The sequence below is a fragment of the Theropithecus gelada genome, chromosome 16 (assembly GCF_003255815.1).
Source record: "Theropithecus gelada isolate Dixy chromosome 16, Tgel_1.0, whole genome shotgun sequence".
NCBI classification, from domain to species: Eukaryota; Metazoa; Chordata; class Mammalia; order Primates; family Cercopithecidae; genus Theropithecus; species Theropithecus gelada.
The window spans coordinates 63,271,357-63,293,818 of NC_037684.1; the positions used below are offsets into that span (position 1 = coordinate 63,271,357).

The 22,462-nt window shown below is 54.6% G+C and overlaps 3 protein-coding genes across 4 annotated transcripts; 2 read left to right on the forward strand and 1 right to left on the reverse strand.

The window, feature by feature from the left end:
- Window positions 1–1,602: 1,602 nt before the first annotated feature.
- BCL6B (B cell CLL/lymphoma 6B) lies at window positions 1,603–8,205 on the forward strand. Of its 2 annotated transcripts, XM_025361393.1 has the most exons (9): window positions 1,603–1,681; window positions 2,243–2,433; window positions 2,664–2,885; window positions 2,982–3,329; window positions 3,657–3,781; window positions 5,042–5,206; window positions 5,290–5,420; window positions 5,535–5,672; window positions 6,097–8,204. In XM_025361393.1, the coding sequence occupies exons 2-9, from the start codon at window positions 2,255–2,257 to the stop codon at window positions 6,211–6,213; spliced, it is 1,425 nt and encodes a 474-aa protein (XP_025217178.1). In that variant the 5' UTR covers window positions 1,603–1,681; window positions 2,243–2,254; the 3' UTR covers window positions 6,214–8,204. The 2 variants fall into 2 exon arrangements, with proteins under 2 accessions (XP_025217178.1, XP_025217179.1); XM_025361394.1 differs by lacking the exon at window positions 1,603–1,681 and having other exon boundaries at window positions 2,060–2,433; window positions 6,097–8,205.
- Window positions 8,206–14,644: 6,439 nt separating this feature from the next.
- Window positions 14,645–18,182, forward strand: SLC16A13 (solute carrier family 16 member 13). Its single transcript, XM_025363036.1, has 4 exons — window positions 14,645–15,162; window positions 15,309–15,452; window positions 16,381–17,118; window positions 17,821–18,182. Exons 1-4 carry the CDS (start codon window positions 14,964–14,966, stop codon window positions 18,021–18,023), a joined length of 1,284 nt encoding a protein of 427 aa, XP_025218821.1. The 5' UTR covers window positions 14,645–14,963; the 3' UTR covers window positions 18,024–18,182.
- Window positions 18,183–19,691: 1,509 nt separating this feature from the next.
- Window positions 19,692–21,646, reverse strand: SLC16A11 (solute carrier family 16 member 11). Its single transcript, XM_025363104.1, is given in 5 exon segments — window positions 19,692–19,970; window positions 20,058–20,825; window positions 20,990–21,133; window positions 21,372–21,585; window positions 21,587–21,646. Coding segments are annotated over 5 exon segments (1,416 nt in total). The 3' UTR covers window positions 19,692–19,740.
- Window positions 21,647–22,462: the final 816 nt, after the last annotated feature.

The window sequence follows — 22,462 nt, forward strand, 5'->3', positions numbered from 1 at the left end:
GTTTCTCAGCTGTTCTTTCATGCATTCAAATAAAGACACACTCCGGTCTGAAGGCGAGGGCCCCCCGCCTGATATCTAGCCCCATGGACCATGGCCGGTCAATCCTGGCCGACTGTACACTCTTCCCAGCCCAAATCCGGGGAGCTTCTGCCTTGCAGCTGGATTCAGCTCTAGCACCCCTTCTCCAAATGAGCTTTGCCTCGCCTCCCCGCAATGTCTCCCGAAACAAAATATGAGGGTGTGATCCATGCCCATCTCTCAGATCAGGGACTTCAAATTAGGGTTGTTAAGCCCCCTCCTGCCCTCTCTCCCTTCTCCTTGTTTTCCCTTCTCTTGTTTACCCCACCCAATTTTAATATTAATGTGCAATTAAAAGTCACCTCCAAAGACATCTGGGTAGCAGTGTCTAGCTTAATTCGAAAAGAAACCCGGAGTTCCCAGGCTCAGGTCCCCCTTCTTGTCCCACCCATTCCCCTGGCTCCTAAAGCCCACGATTTCTCACCTCAGGTAGGAACCCCAGCCTGAGGAGAAAGTCCCCTCGGTCCCCTAACTCTAGCTCCCTCCGCCCAACCCTAGTCCCCTCCTAGGAGACAGAGGTGCAAAATAAACCCGCGCAAAGGGGAGGAGGCTAAAGGTTTCAGCCGCCCAGACCAAATGGATCCTGCGCCCGGGTCTGAGCGCACCCCCGGCCGGGTTGAGACGAGGGGCGAGGCGAGGCCAGTGCTCGGCCGCCCCCTCGTGGAAGGAGCCGCACATTGCAGAGCCTTGCCTACTTGCCGCGCTGGACCCCGGCGTCCCGCCAGCCTTCAAGCGTAGCCGACGGGCGGGTGCCCGAGGCCCTCCTGAGCTGGGATTGGGGGAAAGCGAGCGGGCTTTGGGCGGGAGTCCGTCTCTCTGGATCCCTACAAGGACTCAGAAGAGAGTCGGGAGCGAGAGAGGCCGGACGCCTGGGTCTCCCGAGCGTCTCTCGCCCCTCCACCCCCACCTCGGGGCTTTCCCCACCTCCTCGAGGGGAAGCAGCTGGCGGAGCCGTCCGGTCGCAGGACAATGGAAGGAAACCGACTAGAAATCATATCCGCCCTCTCCCTACCCCGCCCGGCCAGAGCCCCCCTTTTTGTAGGCCCGGGTACAGGAGCCTGTCATTCACACCACACCCTCCCCCGTCTGAGACCCCACGGGAGCCCACTGTCGTCTGCCCAAACCTGATGTCTCGTTGGGCTCCCCCTTTTCTCCCTTAACACAGTACAAGAAGGGGAGAGGGGGTGCCGTATGCACTTTGTCCCGCAGCAAAGGTTGGCTCCTGGCAAACCCTCCCAAAAGCCAAAACACCAATTTTCACTGGCCCAGGTCTTCCGACGACTCAGAGTCCTATATTTCCAACCTCGATATCCCTAATCTCCTCCCCAATTCCAATATCCCCGTCCTCGTGTCCACTTGCAGTGACCCAAGACCCCCTACGTTACGACCACCCCTTGTTTCTGAGGTCCCGCCCTCGAGACGGAGACCCCGCCCTGGGCTCGCCATCTGGAGAGCGAGGGAGGAAGGAAGGATACAGACCCAGGCGTTCACCCCACCTCCACCCCCGCCCCCGACATCCCGGCCAGATAAAGGAGCCGAGGCCAAGAGGGGAGAGAGACCCCGCCCCCCTTAAGAAGAGAAGACGGGCCCCTGCAGGACGGGGGTAAGAACAAGAGACTGAGGGAGCCAGACTCCTGGGTCCCCCAAGAGGGTTGGAGCTCGTGTGGAGCTTGCCATCAGCAAGCCTGAGTCCCAGAAACTGGGCTAAGCTAGGGATCTGGGGACTAGATAGGAGTCGCAGAATTCCGTAGTTCGGGGAAGAGAGCCTCGGCTGGGGTTTGGAGGTGTGTGGACGGCAGGCCGTCAGATCTCTAGGCAGGGTCGGACACCTGAGACTCAGGCAGGCAGAAGGGAGTGGCGGTGCTGGAGGGGCACTGGGAGTCGAACCCAGGGCGATGGGCGCGGGATTCCCCACGCTCGCCAACGACGCACGGGTGTGGAACCTTCAGCTGGCTCCAAGCGCTGTGGGATCTGGAAGAGGCAAGGGAGCGAGGGTGTCGTAGAGGGTATAATGAACAAGAAGAATTAGGAGGGAGGCTGCGTGTGCCGGGGCTAGGGGCTGGAGGCCCTGGCTCTAGCTGCACCACGGAAGGAAAAGGCAAACAGAGGAGGGAAGGCGTCTTAGAACTGCCTGGATCCAGAGCACTTTCCACGGCCTCTACAGGCCTGCGTCGCTATGGGTTCCCCCGCCGCCCCGGAGGGAGCGCTGGGCTACGTCCGCGAGTTCACTCGCCACTCCTCCGACGTGCTGGGCAACCTCAACGAGCTGCGCCTGCGCGGGATCCTCACTGACGTCACGCTGCTGGTTGGCGGGCAACCCCTCAGGGCACACAAGGCAGTTCTCATAGCCTGCAGGTTCGAGGGGTGGGGCCGGGGCGGGGCCAAATGGGAAAGGGGTGGGACCACAGGGCCTTTGAAAGGGAATCCGAAGCCAAGTCTTTCAGAAGCAGGAGGCGGAGCGTCCGAGAATTGGGGGCGGGGTGATAGTGAGGAGGCGGGACTTTTCAGGGGGCGGGGCTTCCTGAAGCGGCAAGTGTCTCCCTTGGTTCCCCAGCCCCTAAGGGACCTATCTGCTCTCTCTCCAGTGGCTTCTTTTACTCAATTTTCCGGGGCCGTGCGGGAGTCGGGGTGGACGTGCTCTCTCTGCCCGGGGGTCCCGAAGCGAGAGGCTTCGCCCCCCTACTGGACTTCATGTACACTTCCCGCCTGCGCCTCTCTCCGGCCACTGCACCTGCAGTCCTTGCGGCCGCCACCTATTTGCAGATGGAGCACGTGGTCCAGGCATGCCACCGCTTCATCCAGGCCAGGTGAGGGACCCCGGCTCAGCGTTCTCTGTGGGTGAGGTGTTAAGGGCAAAGGCAGAGATTAGGCAATGGCACTAACGTTCATCACACTTTCCCCAGCTATGAACCTCTGGGCATCTCCCTGCGGCCCCTGGAAGCAGAACCCCCAACACCCCCAACGGCCCCTCCACCAGGCAGTCCCAGGCGCTCCGAAGGACACCCAGACCCACCTACTGAATCTCGAAGCTGCAGTCAAGGCCCCCCCAGTCCAGCCAGCCCCGACCCCAAGGCCTGCAACTGGAAAAAGTACAAGTACATCGTGCTAAACTCTCAGGCCTCCCAAGCAGGGAGCCTAGTCGGGGAGAGGAGTTCTGGTCAACCTTGCCCCCAAGCCAGGCTCCCCAGTGGAGATGAGGCCTCCAGCAGCAGCAGCAGTGAAGAAGGACCCATTCCTGGTCCCCAGAGCAGGTACAGAGTCTAGAACCTCAAGAATTTGTCAGAGCTGGCCTCAGCTAGAAGACAGAATCATTGGGCCTTCGTGGTCAGGAGGAAGGATGAAGGGAAATAGGGGGTGCCTTTCAGAGACACTAGCTCACGTTAAGGAGCTGGCCAGAGACCAGGTTTATTCAGCAGGGTGGCACTTGGGCAGTACGATGGATGTGGCTCATTGGTCAACAATATTGGCTCACCTCCAGAGGGCAGGCCTTTGGCTCCGAATTTCCCAGGAGAGAACCCCCATCCCCCATCCATACAATCTCTTTTAACCCTTTCCCCTGGGCCTTGCCATCTGCCTAGGCTCTCTCCAACTGCTGCCACTGTGCAGTTCAAATGTGGGGCTCCGGCCAGTACCCCCCACCTCCTCACATCCCAGGCTCAAGACACCTCTGGATCACCCTCTGAGCGGGCTCGACCACTACCGGGTAAGAGACCCTCTTTCCTGGCTTTTCTCCCATGACTGCTCCAGGCAAGTTTGTGCCAAAAAAGCCCCCTAGAAAGGCCTATTCCAATGGTTCCCAAACTTTATTACAAATTAGAATCACCTAGGAAGCTTTTAAACTCTCACCGCCCAGGTCACACTCCATAGACTGAAATATCTGGACCTGGGAACGAGTCATCAGTATTTTTCTAAAGCTCTCCAAGTGCTTCCAATGAGCAGCAAAGTTTGAGAATTTCTGGCCTATCCTCTTTCGGAGCTGAATGATCAGCCCAAAGCTTGTCAGGGCCTCTCTGGCAGGCTGTCATTCAGAGTGGTGCCGGTGAGGAGATTTTAGCCAGGCACGGTGGCTCATGCCTGTAATGCCAGCAGTTTGGGAGGCCAACGCAGGAGGATCACTTGAACCCAGGAGCTCAAGGCCAGCCTGGGCAACATAGTCAGACCTGGTCTCTACAAAAAATAAAAATAAAAATTAGCCAGGCATGGTGGTGCGCACCTGTAGTCCCAGCTACTCAGGAGGCTAAAGTGGAAGGATCGCTTGAACCTGGGAGGTGGAGACTGCAGTGAGCCGATATCACACCACTGTACTCGAACATAGGCAACACAGCGAGACCCTATCTCAAAAAACAAAAAAAAACAAAAACAAAAGAAAAAAAGGAGGAGAAACTGAAAACTCCTCCCACTAGCAGGGGCCTCCACCTACCACTGCTTTTTTTTTTTTTTTTTTTTTTGAGATGGAGTCTCACTCTATCGCCAGGTTGGAGCGCAGTGCCGTGATCTTGGCTCACTGCAACCTCCATGTCCCAGGTTCAAGCGATTCTCCTGCCTCAGCTTCCCGAGCAGCTGGGACTACAGGCGTGCGCCACCATGCCCGGCTAATTTTTGTATTTTTAGTAGAGACGGGTTTCACCATGTTGGCCAGGATGGTCTCCATCTCTTGACCTTGTGATCCGACCGCCACGGACTCCCAAAGTGCTGGGATGACAGGCGTGAGCCTCCGCGCCTGGCCACCACCACTACTATTGAAGAGGAGATTAGCTGAGTACTCAAGTCAGACGGATGTGGAGTCAGATCTGGCTCATCTTACTATCTCCTTACTTGGCCTTGAGCAAGGCGAACCAGCCCCAGAAGTCTTAACAATAAATTGGGAAAAAGAAAGCCCGCTACTGCGTGGTTTGAGGTTTCAGTAGTACCTAGGTAGCCCTCATTAGTAACTATGGTTGCCGTTACCCACTCCCCTTCCCAGGAAGTGAATTTTTCAGCTGCCAGAACTGTGAGGCTGTGGCTGGGTGCTCATCGGGGCTGGACCCCTTGGTTCCTGGGGATGAAGACAAGCCCTATAAGTGTCAGCTGTGCCGGTCTTCATTCCGCTACAAGGGCAACCTGGCCAGTCACCGCACAGTGCACACAGGTAGGGGAGGAGAGGGCCCTGGCCGTCCAGCCCACAGCTGTCCTAGGGCAGAGTCCCTGACCCCCCATCTTCCCTGCCTCCAGGGGAAAAGCCTTACCACTGCTCAATCTGCGGAGCCCGTTTTAACCGGCCAGCAAACCTGAAAACACACAGCCGCATCCATTCAGGAGAGAAGCCCTATAAGTGTGAGACGTGCGGCTCACGCTTTGTACAGGTACGGAGCCAGCCTCCAAGTGGCTTCCAAGGCAAACCCGCAAGAGGTGGGGTGGGCCAATAGGGAGGGATCTGTCCCTCTCAGAGACAGGACTTGAAGTCTCCTCCCTCCCAGGTGGCACATCTGCGGGCGCACGTGCTGATCCACACGGGGGAGAAGCCCTATCCTTGCCCTACCTGCGGAACCCGCTTCCGCCACCTGCAGACCCTCAAGAGCCACGTTCGCATCCACACCGGAGAGAAGCCTTACCACGTGGGTACCCAACCTGGCCTGCCCAGTGCCTTAGAATTACCTCTGCTTTGCCGAGGGGTGGGCTCTGAGAGGTGCAGGCCTGGCTGTCCCTGGATCTCTTAGAAATGAGTGGTGGCCGGAAGAGTCCAAGCAAATAAGGGATGGAGGCTGGGAGTAGGGATGGGCAGGTATAGAAGTGATGCCTCTGGGCTGAGCGCTGTTTTCTCAGAGAGGAGCTACAAGCGGGAAAACCTTTGCTAAATAAGGCAGGGTCTATCCCGTCAGCCACCCTGAGGATTTGGGAGGATGTGAGAGTCAAAGAGCTGATCTTCCGCTGGACAGTTCCCTCTTGGGCGAGCTGGACAGGCCCTCCCCTCTGCCCCGGCTCAACACCTAAAAGGTGATTGTGGATGAGGCAGGACCTGACCCAGCTGTCCTTCCACAGTGCGACCCCTGTGGCCTGCATTTCCGGCACAAGAGTCAACTGCGGCTGCATCTGCGCCAGAAACACGGAGCTGCTACCAACACCAAAGTGCACTACCACATTCTGGGGGGGCCCTAGCTGAGCGCAGGCCCAGACCCCACTTGCTTCCTGTGGGTGGGAAAGCTGCAGGCCCAGGCCTTGCTTCCCTATCAGGCTTGGGCATAGGGGTGTGCAAGGCCACTTCGGTATCAGAAATTGCCACCATCTTAATTTCTCGCTGGGGAGAGCAGGGGGTGGCAGATCCCGGCTAGATCTGCCTCTGTTTTGCTGGTCAAAACCTCTTCCCCACAAGCCAGATTGTTTCTGAGGAGAGAGCTAGCTAGGGGCTGGGAAAGGGGAGAGATTGGAGTCCTGGTCTCCCCAAGGGAATAGCCCTCCACCTGTGGCCCCCATTGCATTCAGTTTATCTGTAAATATAATTTATTGAGGCCTTTGGGTGGCACCAGGGCCTTCATTCAATTGCATTTCCCACTCCCCTCTTCCACAAGTGTGATTGAAAGTGACCAGAAACACAGAAGGTGAGATCACAGCTCTGCTGGCAGAGATTACTAGCCTGGGCTCTCTCCTTTGGCTTGGGTATTTTATATTAATTCTGTCATAACTTTTATCCTTAGACTTGTTCTTGTTTGCTTGTTAGTTTGTTTAAAATGGAAAAAGGGGTTCTCTGTGTCCTGCCCCTGTAATTCTAGGTCTGGAACCTTTATTTGTTCTAGGGCAGCTCTGGGAACATCCGGGATTGTGGAATTGGGTCAGAAACCCTCTCTGGTATTCTGGATGTTGTAGGTTCTCTAGCAGTCTAGCAATGGATGCAGACATTTCTCTGTTCTTCAAGGGTGATAGGAACCATTATATGGAGCCCAAAATGGAGGTAATAATAAATGCCTCCTGGAAGCTGTGGGTGCAGGGGATTCTGTATCTAGATTCTGTATCACTCCAAGTGGAGGCTGGCAGCTTTTTCTGCAACATGGTCCAGAATCTAAAATGACCCATTCATCTGGTCACTTGGATTTGGCTCTACTGTATTCATCTATAATGGCTCCAGTTGAGTCCATCGTCCTCCCGCGGGGGCCTGTTCTTAGCACTGAGTTCATCGCTCCATGGGGGAGAGATCAGACATTCCTTATCAGAGATGATGTGACTTTTTCTGACTCTGCCCAGTCTCTGTGAATGTTATGACCTAGGGAAGAATCATGAAACTCTTTGGCTTGATTAGATGGTAAAGAGTGTTAAGCCATCCTTTACTACAGAGGCATCTGGGTTTGAATGTTACTTGGGGTTCTCTCTATTGAGTTGAGCCCTTCTTTAATAGGTTTTGGATATCTTCTGGCAAGTGTCCAGATGCCAGAACCTTCTCTGCCTCTGGAAGTGATGGTGCTTGGTAACCTTACCTTATAAAAGCTGGGTCTGTGACCTGGTCTTCCCATCACTGCATTCCTGTCTGGAACCAGTGAATGCGTTAGAACCTTCCATAGGAAAAGAAAAGGGGCTGAGTTCTATTCTGGGTTTGCTGTAGTTTGGTTGGGATTATTGCTGGTATTACAGAAAAGATTGGCTAGCTGATAGGCCAACGGCCTGTTCTAGTTGACCAAGTTTCAAGTAGGATTAAGAGGTTGGTTGAGGGGTGCAGTTTCTGGTGTAGGCCGGGTAGGTAGAAAGTTAGGAATGGGGTTGCCTCTTGGCTGGGTGGAGGCTCTGAAATGTTAGAAGATGTCCTGAAGCCTTGATTTGTAGTTCTGCCCCTTGTTGCCCTGGGGCCTATTTGATTATGGGACAAGGGTAGAAAGTAAGAAGCACTTTTGAATTTATGGGGTAGAACTTCAAGGATAAGTCAGTTTTTGTGGCTGTCACCTGGGGACTAGTGAGAAAGCTACTCTTGTCCTTCTTCCCTCTTTCTCCCCATGACCCCATTGCAGAATTAAAGGAGAAAGAAGGGAAGGTGGAGGAGTCTGTAAGAAGGAACCATGATTTATATTTAGCAGATTGGATGGGCAGGTGGAGAATGCCTGGGGATAGAAATGTTAGATCTTGCAAGATGAGATCCTTGGAATAAAGAAGCCTCTCTGTGCTGCCTGCCGTGTCCTGGGTTCTTGCCTTCGGGTCTCGGGGAGCGAGGAAGAGAGCTCTTCCTCCTGGACAACATCTGGGATTCTGTACCATTCTGCTGTCCCTTCCCACCAGACCTTTTAAATGGTCCTCGTTGTCCCTTTCCCTGCCCTTGCCTTCCTGCTCATTGTGTAGGAACCAGTGACTTCATGAAGTTTCTCCGGAGCCACCTGCATCCTGCTGCTCTGAAGTCACTTCCTGCCTGAGGTGTGGAGGCGGCAGGGAGAAACCAGGAAGCCACTAATAATATCAAGAGGCTGGGGCTTGCATCTGTGCTAGGGATCTTAATGCTCGGGACATGCCTCCATCACCAAGGAAAATGGATAGGATTTTGGTTCCCTAAGGACCACAGGGGCTGGAGGTGGCACTGAGAAGACTGAGTTGGAACTAACATGCCAGCCCACCCTCCCCCAGCAAGGGTATCTTGAATCTATCCAGGGTCCAGTGCATGCATCTCTCCCACCCTTTCCCCTGTCCTGTATGTGTGCTGGGTGTGGAGATCACTAATTTTGATGTTACCTCCCTCTGGGTCTTAAATTCCTCGTCTGTGGAAAAGTCAGTTACCACGATCTCTGCAGCTGCCTCCCACATTGAAAGTTTGTAGTTGTCTTAGTCCGTTTTCTGTTGCTTATTATAGAATACCTGAATCTGGGCAATTTCTAAAGAAAAGGAATTTATTTCTTACAGTTACAGACACTGAAAATTTTGCCCAAGGTCAAGTGGCCACATCTGGTGATGCTCTTCTGGTTGGAGGGGGCTCTCTGCAGCGCAGGGTATCAGCTGAGGGGTAGCAAGTGTGCAAACTTGGCCAGCTCAGGCCTCTCTTCCTTTTCTTATAAAGCCACCAGTTCCCCTCTCATGATAACCCATAATCCAAGAATGGCAGAGACCTCAGGATCCAATCATCTCTTTGTTGTTGTTGTTGTTGTTGTTTGTTTTTGTTGTTGCTGTTGTTGTGAGATGGAGTCTCGCTCTGTCTCCCAGGCTGGAGTGCAGTGGCGTGATCTCGGCTCACTGCAAGCTCCGCCTTCTGGGTTCACACCATTCTCCTGCCTCAGCCTTCTGAGTAGCTGGGATTACAGGCACCCGCCACCACACCCAGCTAATTTTTGTATTTTTAGTAGGGACGGGTTTCACCGTGTTAGCCAAGATGGTCTCGATCTCCTGACCTCGTGATCCACCCACCTCGGCCTCCCACAGTGCTGGGATTACAGGCGCGAGCCACCGCGCCCGGCCCCTGATCATCTCTTTAAAGCCTCAGCTCTCAATACTGTCATGTTGAGGACTAAAAGTTTCCATATGAATTTTTGGAGGAGACATGCAAACCATAGCATTCTGTCCCTGGGTCCCCAAAATTTTCTCATGTGCTTCTCACATACAAATACATTCATTCCATTCCCGTAGTCCCAAAGTCTTCACTCATTGCAGCATCAAAGACTCACCTGTGAGCTAGTTATCTATTTCCAAGTTATGAAACAAGTTATCTACTTCCAAGATATAATGGTGGGAACAAGCACAGCGTATACATTCCCATTCCAAAAGGGAGAAATTGGCAAGAAGAAACGGGTGAAACAGGCCCCAAGACAGTCTGAAACCCAGCAGGGCCAACATTACACCTTTTCTATTTTTTCTTTTTTGAGACAGAGTCTAGCTCTGTCGCCCAGGGTGGAGTGCAGTGGTACAATCTTGGCTCACTGCAACTTCTGCCTCCTGGGTTCAAGCGATTCTTCTGCCTCAGCCTCCCAAGTAGCTAGGATTACAGGTGCCCACCACCACACCCAACTCATTTTTGTATTTTTAGTAGTGATGAGGTTTCACTGTGTTGGCCAGGCTGGTCTCGAACTCCTGACTTTGTGATCTGCCCGCCTCGGCCTCCCAAAGTGCTGGGATTACAAGTGTGAGCCACCGCGCCTGGCCAACATTACATCTCAAAGGTAGAGGATAATCTTTTTTGACTACGTGCGGAGCCTCCTGAACACAGGGTGGGAGTTGGCTCCCCAAGGCTTCAGACAACCCAGCCCCTATAGCTTTGGTGGGTGGGTTGGAGTCTGGTGCCTGAAGTTTCCTGGGAGCGGGGTGGGGCACTGCCTGCTGCCTGTGACTCCAAAGTTCTGGGGGCCTGGTGGTGGTCCTGCTTCCATGGCTGTACTAGGCATTGCCCTCCTGGGGACTCTCTGCATTGGCCTTGTTCCTATGGCTCCACCAAGGACTACCCCAGGGGGGGACTCTGCAGTGGCCTCGCTTCCACAATTCCAATAGGCACTGTCCTGGCAGGCACTCTCTGAGGCAACTTCAACATCACATTTCTGCTGGGCATTGCTCTGGTGGGGGCTCTCTGCGGTGGCTCTGCCCCATGACAAGTCTCTGCCCGGGCCCCTAGGCTTTCAACAACGTCCTTTGAAATCCGTGTGGAGGCTGCCAAGCCTTCACAGCTCTTACTTTCTGCAAGACTGCAGAATTAGCACCACAAGGATGCAGTAAAGGTCTATGATTTGCACCTTCTGGAGCTTCAACACAAGCAACACACACACACACACACATAAACACACACAAAAAAGCAACACCTGGGGCTACCTAAGCTACCACCAGGCTTGGGGGGGCCACAGAGTGCTACACTGGGGTGTGGGGTGTAGAGTCCTGAGGTTGCCCTGGGCAGTGAGCCCATGGAGAACACGCAGGTTTCCCCTGAAACCCTCTGTCCTCCAAGGCCTCTGGGCCTGTGATGGGAGGGGCAGCCTCAAAGACCTCTGAAATGACTTCAGGGACTTTCTTCCCTTTTCTTGAGGAATAGCACCTGGCTCCCTTTTAGCCATGTTAATCTTTTTAGCAAGCAGTGGCTTGGCCACACCCTTGGATTCATCTCCTGAAAACGCTCTTTCATTCTCTACCACATGGCCAGGCTGAGAATTTTCCAAATTTTTCCACTCTGTTTCTCTTTTCTCTGTGAGATCATCATAAGCAGTTAGAAGAAACCACACAGCAGCCTCAGCATTTTGCTGCTTAGAAATTTCTTGTGGCTGCCAGATACCCTAGTTCATCACTCTCAAGTTCAGCCTTCCACAAAGCCCTTGGGCATGGACACAGTTCAGCCAAGCTCTTTGCCAGTTCGTAACAAGGATGGCCTTTACTCCAGATTTCAATACCTTGCTCCTCTGTTCCATCTGAAAGCTCACCAGAATGGCTTTTGCTTCCATATTTCTTTTTTTTTTTTTTAGATGAAGTCTCGCTCTTTCGCCCAGGCTGGAGTGCAGTGGCACTATCTCAGCTCACTGCAACCTCCGACTCCCCGGTTTAAGCAATTCTCCTGCCTCACCCTCCCGAGTAGCTGGGGTTACAGGCGCGTGCTACCGTGCCCAGCTAATTTTTGTATTTTTAGTAGAGATGGGTTTCACCATGTTGGCCAGGATGGTCTCAATCTCCTGACCTCGTGATCTGCCCGCCTCAGCCTTCCAAAGTGCTGGGATTACAGGCGTGAGCCACCACGCCCAGCTGCTTCCATATTTCTATCAACATTCTAGTCCTAAACACTTAACCAATCTCTAAAGAATTCCAAGCTTTTCATAGTCTTCTTGTCTTCTAAGCTCTCACCAGAATCTAGGCTTTTTCTAGCCTACTCCTCCAAATGCTTCCAGCCTCCGTCCATCACCCACTTCCAAAGCCACTTCATCATTTTCAGGTTTTCATTACCAGCAATACCCCACTTCTGGGTACCAATTTTCTGTCTCATCCGGTTCATTTTCTGTTGCTTACAACAGATTATCTGAAACAGGGTAATTTGTAAAGAAAATGAATTTATTTCTTACAGTGTGGAGGCTGAGAAATCCAAGGTCCAGGGGCCTCACCCTCGAGTGAGGGTTTTCTTGCTGATATGGGCTCTCTGTGGTACAGAGTGTCACATGGCAAAGAGGGCTGGGCATGCTAATGTTCTAGGTCAGATCTCTCTGAAAGAGCCAGCAATTCCTTTCCCATGATAACCCATTAATCTATTAACCTATTAGTCCTTTATGATAGGGTTAATCTGTTAACCTATTAATCCACTATGGTGGGCTAATTCATGGGGATTCATTAATCCATTAATCCCATCCAATCCCCTTTTAAAGGTTCCACCTCTCAGTACTGCCATGTTGGGGATTAAGTTTCAGTATGAGTTTTTGGAGGTAACATTCAAACCATCGCAGTGGTTCTTTCTCAATCTTTTTAAACCCATGACCTGGATTTGATTTTTTTTTTTTTTAATCAAAAAACAAAAACTAGGCCGGGCGTGGTGGCTCACGCCTGTAATCCCAGCACTTTGGGAGGCCAAAGCACGCAGATCATCTGAGGTCAGGAGTTCGAGACCAGCCTGACCAAAATGATGAAACCCCGTCTCTACTAAAAATACAAAAAATTTAGCCGGGCGTAGTGGCAAACACCTGTAGTCCCAGCTATTCGGGAGGCTGAGGCAGGAGAATCGCTTGAACCGAGGAGGTGGAGGGTGCAGTGAGTTGAAATCATGCCATTGCACTCCAGCCTGGGCGACAAGAGCAAAACTCCATCTCAAAAAAAGAAAAAAACACTAAACTAAAACCTTCCTTCACCTCCCACTACAGCAGCTTATCCCCTGTTGAAAATAAGACCAATAAGACCAGCTAAGCTAATATTACTTGGCTCCTGCTGCATGTCAGGACATAAACTAAGCATTTCAGTGCACGGATTTTCTAACTGAACCCCACGGGCAACCCTTAATAGTAGGTACTATTAACTGCAATTTACAGATGGGGAAACCCACTGAGAGATTCAGCATCTTGATCGAGTTAAGTAATGAAGCCAAGATCGGAACTGTGGGCCAGGCACGGTGACTCACACCTGTAATCCCAGCACTTTGGGAGGCCAAGGCTGGTAGATCACTTGAGGTCAGGAGTTCGAGATCAACCTGGCCAACATGGTGAGACCCTGTCTCTACTAAAAACACAAAAATTAACTGGGCGGTTGTGGTGGGAGCCTGTAATCCCAGCAACTCAGGAGGCTGCGGCAGGAAAATCACTTGAACCCGGGAGGCGGAGGTTGCAGTGAGCTGAGATCATGCCACTGCACTCCAGCCTGGGCCACAGAGCAAGACTCCGTCTCAAAATAAATAAATAAATAAAAGACTGGAACTGTGATCTGATTCTAAAGACCAAGTTCTTAATCACTATGGAATACAGCCACACCAATTTCTGCATCTTTGGCATATTCCCCACCAGCTGACATTTTGACTCTTAGAAAGTATATGTGTGTATTATTGATGATTACTTTTATTTCCCACATATAAAATTATTTAAGGCTCAATATGTTTTGTAAGACTACACAGCCTCCCTCCCTGCCTCCGCTTCTTGTTTGCTGCTTTCCCCAGTAATCTGGGAGTGAACCTTGAGTCCACAGTTTCCAGGTCAGGGTCCTGGGAAGTATAGCTTATAATGAAGGAACAGGAAATCCAAGCCATTGGTGTTATGGAGACTGGGAAGGACTGGGGAGTGTTTGCTAGGGGCCTGAGGACTAGTTGGGTAAGAGGGGGCTGACTGCTCCAGTGGCCGCGGTCATAGTTTCTCTCTTTAGTCTACCCCACCATCAGAGCAAAAAAGGTGGTTAGGAAGTGGTTGTTACTAGAGGGCAGAGGAAAAGGTTCCAGCCCCAGTGAGGAAGAGGCAGGTGGTGGTGGTGGGGCCCGGCCCTGTGTGAGCTTACAGCCGCCCTTCCTCTCCTCAGTTATTTTTGGTCTCTGTGACCTGTAGGTTTCCTGTTAGTGGGAACAGAAGTGACAGGAACGAGTTCCCACTATAGAAATGAACGCCGGGAGTCCAACTCATTCCCCTTCTCTCTTCCCTTAGCCTTTGAACTTCTCAGGGATCCAGGCCTCTAGGTCTGCGTGCCTAGGGCTGTGTGTTAGTGGCTTCAGGCGCTGCGCCAGACACTTCCTTTGAGTCTCATCTCCTAACCCCTCCCCTATCCCCAGTAGGGCCTTGCAATTCCTGGACCCCTCGTTAAAGCAAGACAGTCCTTTCCTCTGCAGAACCAGTTTACCCACCAGTAACCCTTCCGTGTGGCTTTGGGTGCTGAAATGGGGAGGAGTTGGCCGCCAGGTGAACAGGAGACAGAAGCACCCCGGAAGCTTCCTGGCAGTCCCCGCGTCACGTGGGGCTCTACCTAGTCGGCCTCCTAAGGCCCCTCCTTACGCATGCGCCCATTCACTGCCGGGTCCCCATCCATGCCTGAATCCCGCCCTGCCCTTCTGGTTCCGCCCCTGCCCGGGAGCCCCGCATCCTCATTGGCGAGCTCTGGACGTGGATGTTGGCCAGGGTGGCCCGGCGCCGACACCCCAGTGATAAAATGGACCATCCACGAGGAAACTAGCGCGCTCCAGGGGTGTGGCTCAAATCGCAGTTCCGCCCTCTGGCTCCCAGCCCAACACCGAACCGGGATCGATCTGGCGGCGGCTTGAACTAGCTCAGCTGCGAGCTCGCGGAACCACGCCTCCGGGAGACACTGGCCCGGCCGGCGCGGGCCTGGTCTTCAGTCCTATATCGCCCCCGCTTGGGAAAAGGTGCAGGGGCCTCTCGCCGCCTCGTCGGGACCGTCCTCTCTACCTGCCTCTGCAACCCCTCTCGGCCCCGAGCCACCCGGCAGCGGGGGTGGGTGTGCAGAGGTGCAGCGTCCAGAACCCGGCTCCCGCAGAGGCTCGGGGTGGCAGCAGCCCTGTTACGGCTTAGATGGCGCGCAGGACCGAGTCCCCCGACGGGGGCTGGGGATGGGTGGTGGTGCTCTCAGCGTTCTTCCAGTCGGCGCTGGTGTTCGGGGTGCTCCGCTCCTTTGGGGTCTTCTTCGTGGAGTTTGTGGCGGCGTTTGGGGAGCAGGCAGCGCGCGTCTCCTGGATCGCCTCCATAGGAATCGCGGTGCAGCAGTTTGGGAGTGAGTGCGGCGCCTGGATCTGGCGGACTGCGACCCTCGGAAGGGAGAGGGAATGCGGGGACTGGGAAGGAGAAGGGCGAGGGGCGGGAGATGCTAGGCGGGGAGACGCCTGAGATCTTCTCGCAGCGCCCCTTCCACTTCCTCAGGCCCGGTAGGCAGTGCCCTGAGCACGAAGTTCGGGCCCAGGCCCGTAGTGATGACCGGAGGCATCTTGGCTGCGCTGGGGATGCTGCTCGCCTCTTTCGCTACTTCGTTGACCCACCTATACCTGAGTATTGGGTTGCTGTCAGGTGAGAGCCTGCACAAGGGCAGGAGAGTCAAATGCTTAGATCGTTGAATGTTCACCTCCTTCCTGCTCCTTGCAAAGGGTTCGGGGAGAAGCTGAGGGAAAGTTTAGCTAGCACCTGTACCCAGAAGGGAATTCTTAATAGGAATGACTAAACCGACAAACATGATGAGGAATTAGGAAATTCAAGGATGATGCAACCTGGCCTGGCGCCGTGGCTCACGCATGTAATCCCAACACTTTGGGAGGCCGAGGCGGGTGGATCGCGAGGTCAGGAGATCGAGACCATCCTGGCCAACATGGTGAAACCCCGTCTCTACAAAAAAAAAAAAAAAAAAAAATAGCCGGGCGTGGTGACAGGCGCCTGTAGTCCCAGCTACTCGGGAGGCTGAGGCACGAAAATGTCGTGAACCCAGGAGGTGGAGCTTGCAGTGAGCCGAGATCGCACCACTGCACTTCAGCCTGGGCAACAGAGCGAAACTCCATCTCAAAAAAAAAAAAAAAAGAAAGAAAAAAGAAAGAAAGAAAGAAAGGTGCTAGGTACTGTGACTGTGAAATCGATATCATTATTCTATTTACAGCTAAGGAAAAGCTCTAAAGCTTATACAACTTGGCAAATGAAGGTCACACAGCCAGAAATGGTAGAGCCCAGGTCTGACTCCAAAGTTCTGTGCTAATTACCTTACAAACTTTGTCTCTAATCTTCCACAATCCCAAAAAGTGTATTATTACATTTTGCAGTTGAGAAGGTTGAGGCTGGGAGTGTTAAAACACACAAGGTTACACAGCTAGAAAGTATCCAAGCCAAGATTGTATCCCAGGTCTGTTGGACTCCACAGCAAGTGCTACATTCTGCTGCTGGGCAATGCGGGGATTACTGGGTGCCTTGAGCTCCCTAAGAGTTCCTAACCCCACTTCTTCCTTTTTGACAGGCTCTGGCTGGGCTTTGACCTTTGCTCCGACCCTGGCCTGCCTGTCCTGTTATTTCTCTCGCCGTCGATCCCTGGCCACCGGGCTCGCCCTGACAGGCGTGGGCCTCTCCTCCTTCGCATTTGCCCCCTTTTTCCAGTGGCTCCTCAGCCACTACGCCTGGAGAGGGTCCCTACTGCTGGTGTCTGCCCTCTCCCTCCACCTGGTGGCCTGCGGTGCTCTCCTCCGCCCACCTTCCCTGGCTGAGGACCCTGCTGTGGGTGGTCCCAGGGCCCAACTCACCTCCCTCCTCCATCATGGCCCCTTCCTCCGTTACACTGTTGCCCTCACCCTGATCAACACTGGCTACTTCATTCCCTACCTCCACCTGGTGGCCCATCTCCAGGACCTGGATTGGGATCCACTACCTGCTGCCTTCCTACTCTCAGTTGCTGCTATTTCTGACCTCGTGGGGCGCGTGGTCTCTGGATGGCTGGGAGATGCAGTCCCAGGGCCTGTGACACGACTCCTGATGCTCTGGACCACCTTGACTGGGGTGTCACTAGCCCTGTTCCCTGTAGCTCGGGTTCCCACAGCCCTGGTGGCTCTGGCTGTGGCCTACGGCTTCACATCAGGGGCTCTGGCCCCACTGGCCTTCTCCGTACTGCCTGAACTAGTAGGGACTAAAAGGATTTACTGTGGCCTGGGACTATTGCAGATGATAGAGAGCATCGGGGGACTGCTGGGGCCTCCTCTGTCAGGTAAGTGGAATGGGGTTCCCAGGGGGTGAGGGCTGCCGTGTTGCACAACTAGGGGAGGGTACCATTCTCATTCCAGTTTATGTGAATATTGCCCTCTGGTGTAGTACAGTACACAGCCTGTGTGGCCAACCATAGCATCCCTGAAATGGGTCCATGGGGCAAAGAACTTGGGGCTGGGAAAGTCTGAGCGGAAAGACAGAGAAGCTAAGTGGAACCCTTGGCAGGGCGCCTACAGCTCGGGTTTTCAGAGGACCTGGCAGAACCTGGCCAGACACAGACGCAGCATTCCAGTGTCCACCCTGTCCTTTGGCCCACTGGGCCCCACACCAGGTATCTGAGGCACCTGGTCAAAGTTCTGCTGGCTCAGGTTGCCAGAAGTTTCAGACCGTTATCTCCTCTTACCCATTAACTGAAGCTTTAGAAAGGCTACAGTTGCCAGAAAGAAAGGCACAAGTATGCCTGACTCAATCTGGATCTCCAGATCCCTGCAGGCTGGTTTGGAGGTCCTTTCTGAAGGCGGGGAGGTGGTTGAAATTAACTTTTGAGGCCCTTTTGGAAAACCAGAGTTCTCAAGTTTATCCAACTCCATGGGAGTTCTAACTCCTCTGAGATGATAAGTCTTCCCTCCACCCAAAAATGTATCTGAGACATCAGCCCCAGTAAATAGATCACTCATGTATTGTTTTTCTCTCTTGGACCTAGGCTACCTCCGGGATGTGACAGGCAACTACACAGCTTCTTTTGTGGTGGCTGGGGCCTTCCTTCTTTCAGGGAGTGGAATTCTCCTCACCCTGCCCGACTTCTTCTCCTGCTTCTCAACTACTACCTCCAGGCCCCAGGACCTTGTAACAGAAGCACCGGATATTAAAGTTTCCCTACCGAAAGAGGGGCTGGAAGAGGACTGAACTTCACAGAGTCAGGCCCGGAAAGCCAGAGCTTGACAGCTCCAGGTCTTCTCTTGCCACGTCTTGGTCTCCACAGAACCACAGTGCCTTAAGATTCTCGATCTGCCTCCCCCTAGAGCAGGCCTGGGGCTCCTGCAATGTGTGTGCCAACCCTTTGTATTTTTGTATTTTGTTGAGGACTCTTATTTATCCTCCTTTACTGTCCTAACATTTTCTTTTTTTTCTTTTTCCCGAGATGGAGTCTTGCTCTGTTGCCCAGGCTGGAGTGCAGTGACATGATCTCGGCTCACTGCAACCTCCGCATCCCGGGTTCAAGTAATTCTCCTGCCTCAGCCTCCCAAGTAGCTGGGATTACAGGTGGAAGCCACCGCTCCTGGCTATTTGCCTTTTTTTTTTTTTTTTTTGTATTTTTGGTAGAGACGGGGTTTCATCATGTTGGCCAGGATGGTCTCGAACTCCTGACCTTGTGATCCACCCTCCTCAGCCTTCCAGAGTTCTGGGATTACAGGCATGAGCCACCGCACCCAGCCTCTCCTAACCTTTTCTAAAGGACCCAGGAGTTTTAAAGGATCCGGGAGTTCCTGCTTCACTGAGTGTGAATCAACTGTGAAAATCAAAGGCCAAGAGACTTATCATGTTTTATATACCATCTCTAGTGTTGCCTCCCAAGTTTCTTCTCTGAAGATATATGTTTGGGAAACATGACTGTCTCTTTGAGATAAAATCAAGTAAGAAAGATAGATAATAATCACAACCTCAGAATGAGCTGGGGCCCGTATGCTTGGGTTGGCCGAATGGTGTCATGCCTGGAAGTGGAGGAGGATGTCCAGGAGCTCTGATGACCCAAGGCATTTTAACCCTGGACTCTGCTCTCCAGGCCGCCACCACATACCTCCCTCTTCCCCATTATCCCTGTGGCTTAGAAAAGAAATTGAGGGCCGGACGCAGTGGCTCACACCTGTAATCTCAACACTTTGGGAGGCCGAGGCGGGTGGATCATGAGGTCAGGAGTTTGAGACCAGCCTGGCCAACATGGTGAAACCCCGTCTTTACTAAATACAAAAATTAGCCGGGCGTGGTGGCATGTGCCTATAATCGCAGCTACTGGGGAGGCTGAGGCAGGATAATTGCTTGAACCTGGGAGGCGGAGGTTGCTGTGAACCAAAATTGCACCACTGCACTCTAGCCTGGGCGACAGAGTAAGACTCTGTCTCAAAAAAAAAAAAAAAAAAAAGAAAGAAAAGAAATTGAGAGCATGCTGAGGACACAGGTTATAGATGTGTGGATAGCTTTGGTAGAACTGAAGTCTGAGCCTAGGATTCTTATATTTCCCTCAGGCTCATAGAAGGAGATTGAAATGCAGGGAAGAGTTAGTCTGGGAGGTCTGGGGACTAGGGTAAGGGACATGAAGATGGGGCAGATAGCACCCACGAGCAACCCACCTCCAACCCCAGCAAAACACTGAAACTGGCTGCCAGACAACTTTGCAAAGATTCCCTGTTCCGGCCAGGACTTGGGCAAAGAGAAATGGGTTGCCTGGACAGACAGTCACCCTTCTTCATACCCAGGGCCTCCTGGGATCTTGTTCCTTTGAACCAGCCTTTCTGGCTGTCTTAAGTAGAATATTTTCAGGGTCCTAGATTGGTGAACAGTTGGAGGTTTCAGGAAAACCCAATAAAAATTCTTTATTGGGGGAGGGGCTCAAACAAGAAAATAATCAACAAGTGGTGTCCAGAGTGGAGGGAGGGCCTCCTGGGGACACCAAGACTGCCTGGGGAGCGGGAAGCAGCTCCCCCCTCTCTGGGGGAGGCGTGGCTGGAGGGGAGGCTGGACCACAGGAGGGCAGCGCCTTGGGCAACCCTATGTAGATGAAGCTGCCAGAGAGGATCAAAGAGCCAGACACGAGGAAAGAGGTGGTGAAGTCTCCTGTCTCATCCCTTAGGAAGCCTGAGGAGATGGGTAAGGGAATTTAGAAGCCCCTAACCCCAGGGGCAGAGGATAGTTGTAGGCAGATATGCGAGCTCAGGTCCTTACCTGATAGGGGAGGGCCCAGGAGCCCTCCGAGGCTCATCAGCATCATCACCAGTCCCGTGGCCTGCACCACACCTCCGATGCCCACCAGCCCAGGGAGCACACCGAAAACCAGCGGGGCGTAACTCCCCGCGCTCAGCCCGTAGGCCACAGCAGCGGCCAGCAGGGGACCCCCCCAGCTCTCTTCGCCCCCCACCACGGGCACCAGTCCCACCACCCACAGCCCCAGCCCAGTCAGAGCCCCGAATACGGCCAGCAGCCGCGGGAGAGGCACCCAGCCTTGGTCTGCCAGCCACCCGCAGACCAGCCGGGCGCCCGCATCGCCCACCGCAGCCATGGCCACCACCAGCGCTGCCCCGTATCCCCCCAGGCCCCGGTCTAAAGCGTGGGGGGCCAAGTGCACGTAAGGAACGAAGTACCCGCCCCCAACCAGGGCTGTGCCTAGAGCAAAGATCGAGAAGGCCCGGCGTGTGAAGAGTCCCAGGCCGAGGGCAGCTAAGGGACTACGCGGTGGGGCTGGGGGGTCGCCAGGAAGGGCCAGGGGTAGCAGCAGGGCGCCACAAGGGGTGAGGTGGAGGGTGATCGCGCCGAGAAGGAGCAGAGCGCCCCGCCAGCCGAAAGTATCGAGGAGAAGCTGCAAGGCAGGCGCCAGGAGCAGCGAGGAGGCCCCGTTGCCGGTGAGCGCCAGCCCCACCGCCAAGACTCGACGGCGGGAGAAGTAACGCGAGAGGGTGCCTAGGGCAGGGGCGAACACCAGGGCCCAACCAGAGCCTGCGAATGAATGGGAGGGGATGGGGGCCGGCACTGGGGACGCCCGCCCCAGCATTCCCAGTCCCGCTCTCCGCACCAGGCCCTCGCCTCGTTCGCTACCCCAGTCCCACAAGCTCCTGTCCCCACCTTCACCCTGAATGACCCGGGCATCTCCCTTCCCTCACCAGCGAGGAGGCCCAGGCCGAGGTAGAGGTGCAGCAGACTGCGGGCGAAAGCCGAGAAGACGAAGCCCAGCGAGGCGAGGATGCCCCCAACCATCACCACCGGGCGGGCTCCCCAGCGCGTGCTCAGGGCGCTGCCCACCGGGCCTGGAAGGGGGCGGAGTCAACAAAAGACACGCCCCCGGACCCCCAAACTCTCTCCAACACCTCTCATTGGCTGTTTACCTCCCTCGAACTAATGGTTCCTCTCCTTGACCTTAAGATGCACTCTTTTCTAGAGCCGGTCGCCCTTTCTCAGGTTGTCGGGTAATCAGATGGGTCTCCCATCCCTCCACTCACAGCCCCTCCTCCCCGTTCCCGTCTCTCGCCTCAGAGCCCGCCTCACTGGCTGCCTGCTGCACCGCCAGGGCCAGGGCGCTGATCCACGCAGTGTCCTGGGCGCTTCGGTCAAAGTGCTCGGCAAGGTCAGGGAAGGCAAGGCCCAGCGAGCGCAGCAGCCCGTAGGACAGCCCGTTCACCGCGAAGGCTGCGGCCGCCACCACCCAGCCCCAGCCCCCGTCCGGGGGTCCGGCGGGCTGGGGGGTCATCGCCGTCTGCGGGGGTGGGCAAACACCTGTGAGAGAAGCCTCCATGCCTGTGCTTCCGCTGGGGAGCTGGCATCCCTGAGATCCAGCCTCTGGCTGCTCCTCCAGGGTGGGCCGGTCACCCCGAGCGCGATGGCGCAGAGCAGAGGGAGCCGGAGCCAGGCCTAGGGCTGGAACTCCTGGGTCCGCGCGAGGTAACGGGACGGGGACAGCCAGATCCCCCAGGCCCGGGGCTCCCCGTCCCACGTACACTCCTTCCCCCTTACCCGACCTCTCCGGGCTGTGCGGGGAGGGGAAGGGCGAGGAAGGGCTGGGCCCGGCTTTCTCTCCGCTTCCCACGCGGGCGGGGGCCCCGAAGGGGAGCGAGAGCAGCGATGGAGCCCAACTTGGATGAGCTCTCTCGGTAAACAGAGATCACCACAGGGGCCCGAGCCACCTGGGATGCCGTGGGTACGGAGGGCGGGGGCGAGCTGAAACAACCAATCCGCCAAGCCGCGGGTGAGGCCAGACACCAGTCCCACGGGGATTGAATTATGTACACACACAACCCCCAGCCCCGGGGAGGGAGCGGAGAGGAATGAATGCCGAGGGGCCCCGCCCTGCTCACACCCATGCACCTGCCGCCTGCTGCGCGCAGGGGAGACACGTGGATTGCAAACCCCATCGAGCCCGGGGTCCACCGCCAACGCGGGGAAATAGGGATGGTCCCAAAAGCCTGAGGGGATGAGTAGTTTTGTTTTCAGGAACGTTGCTGAGGACCAGGTAAATCTCGGATATCAATCACAGACTTCCAGAGTGCCAGAGCTGTGCTTAGAATAGCAGACCCCCAGGCCGGGCGCGGTGCACGCCTATAATACCAGCACTTTGGAAGGCCGATGTGGGTGGATCACCT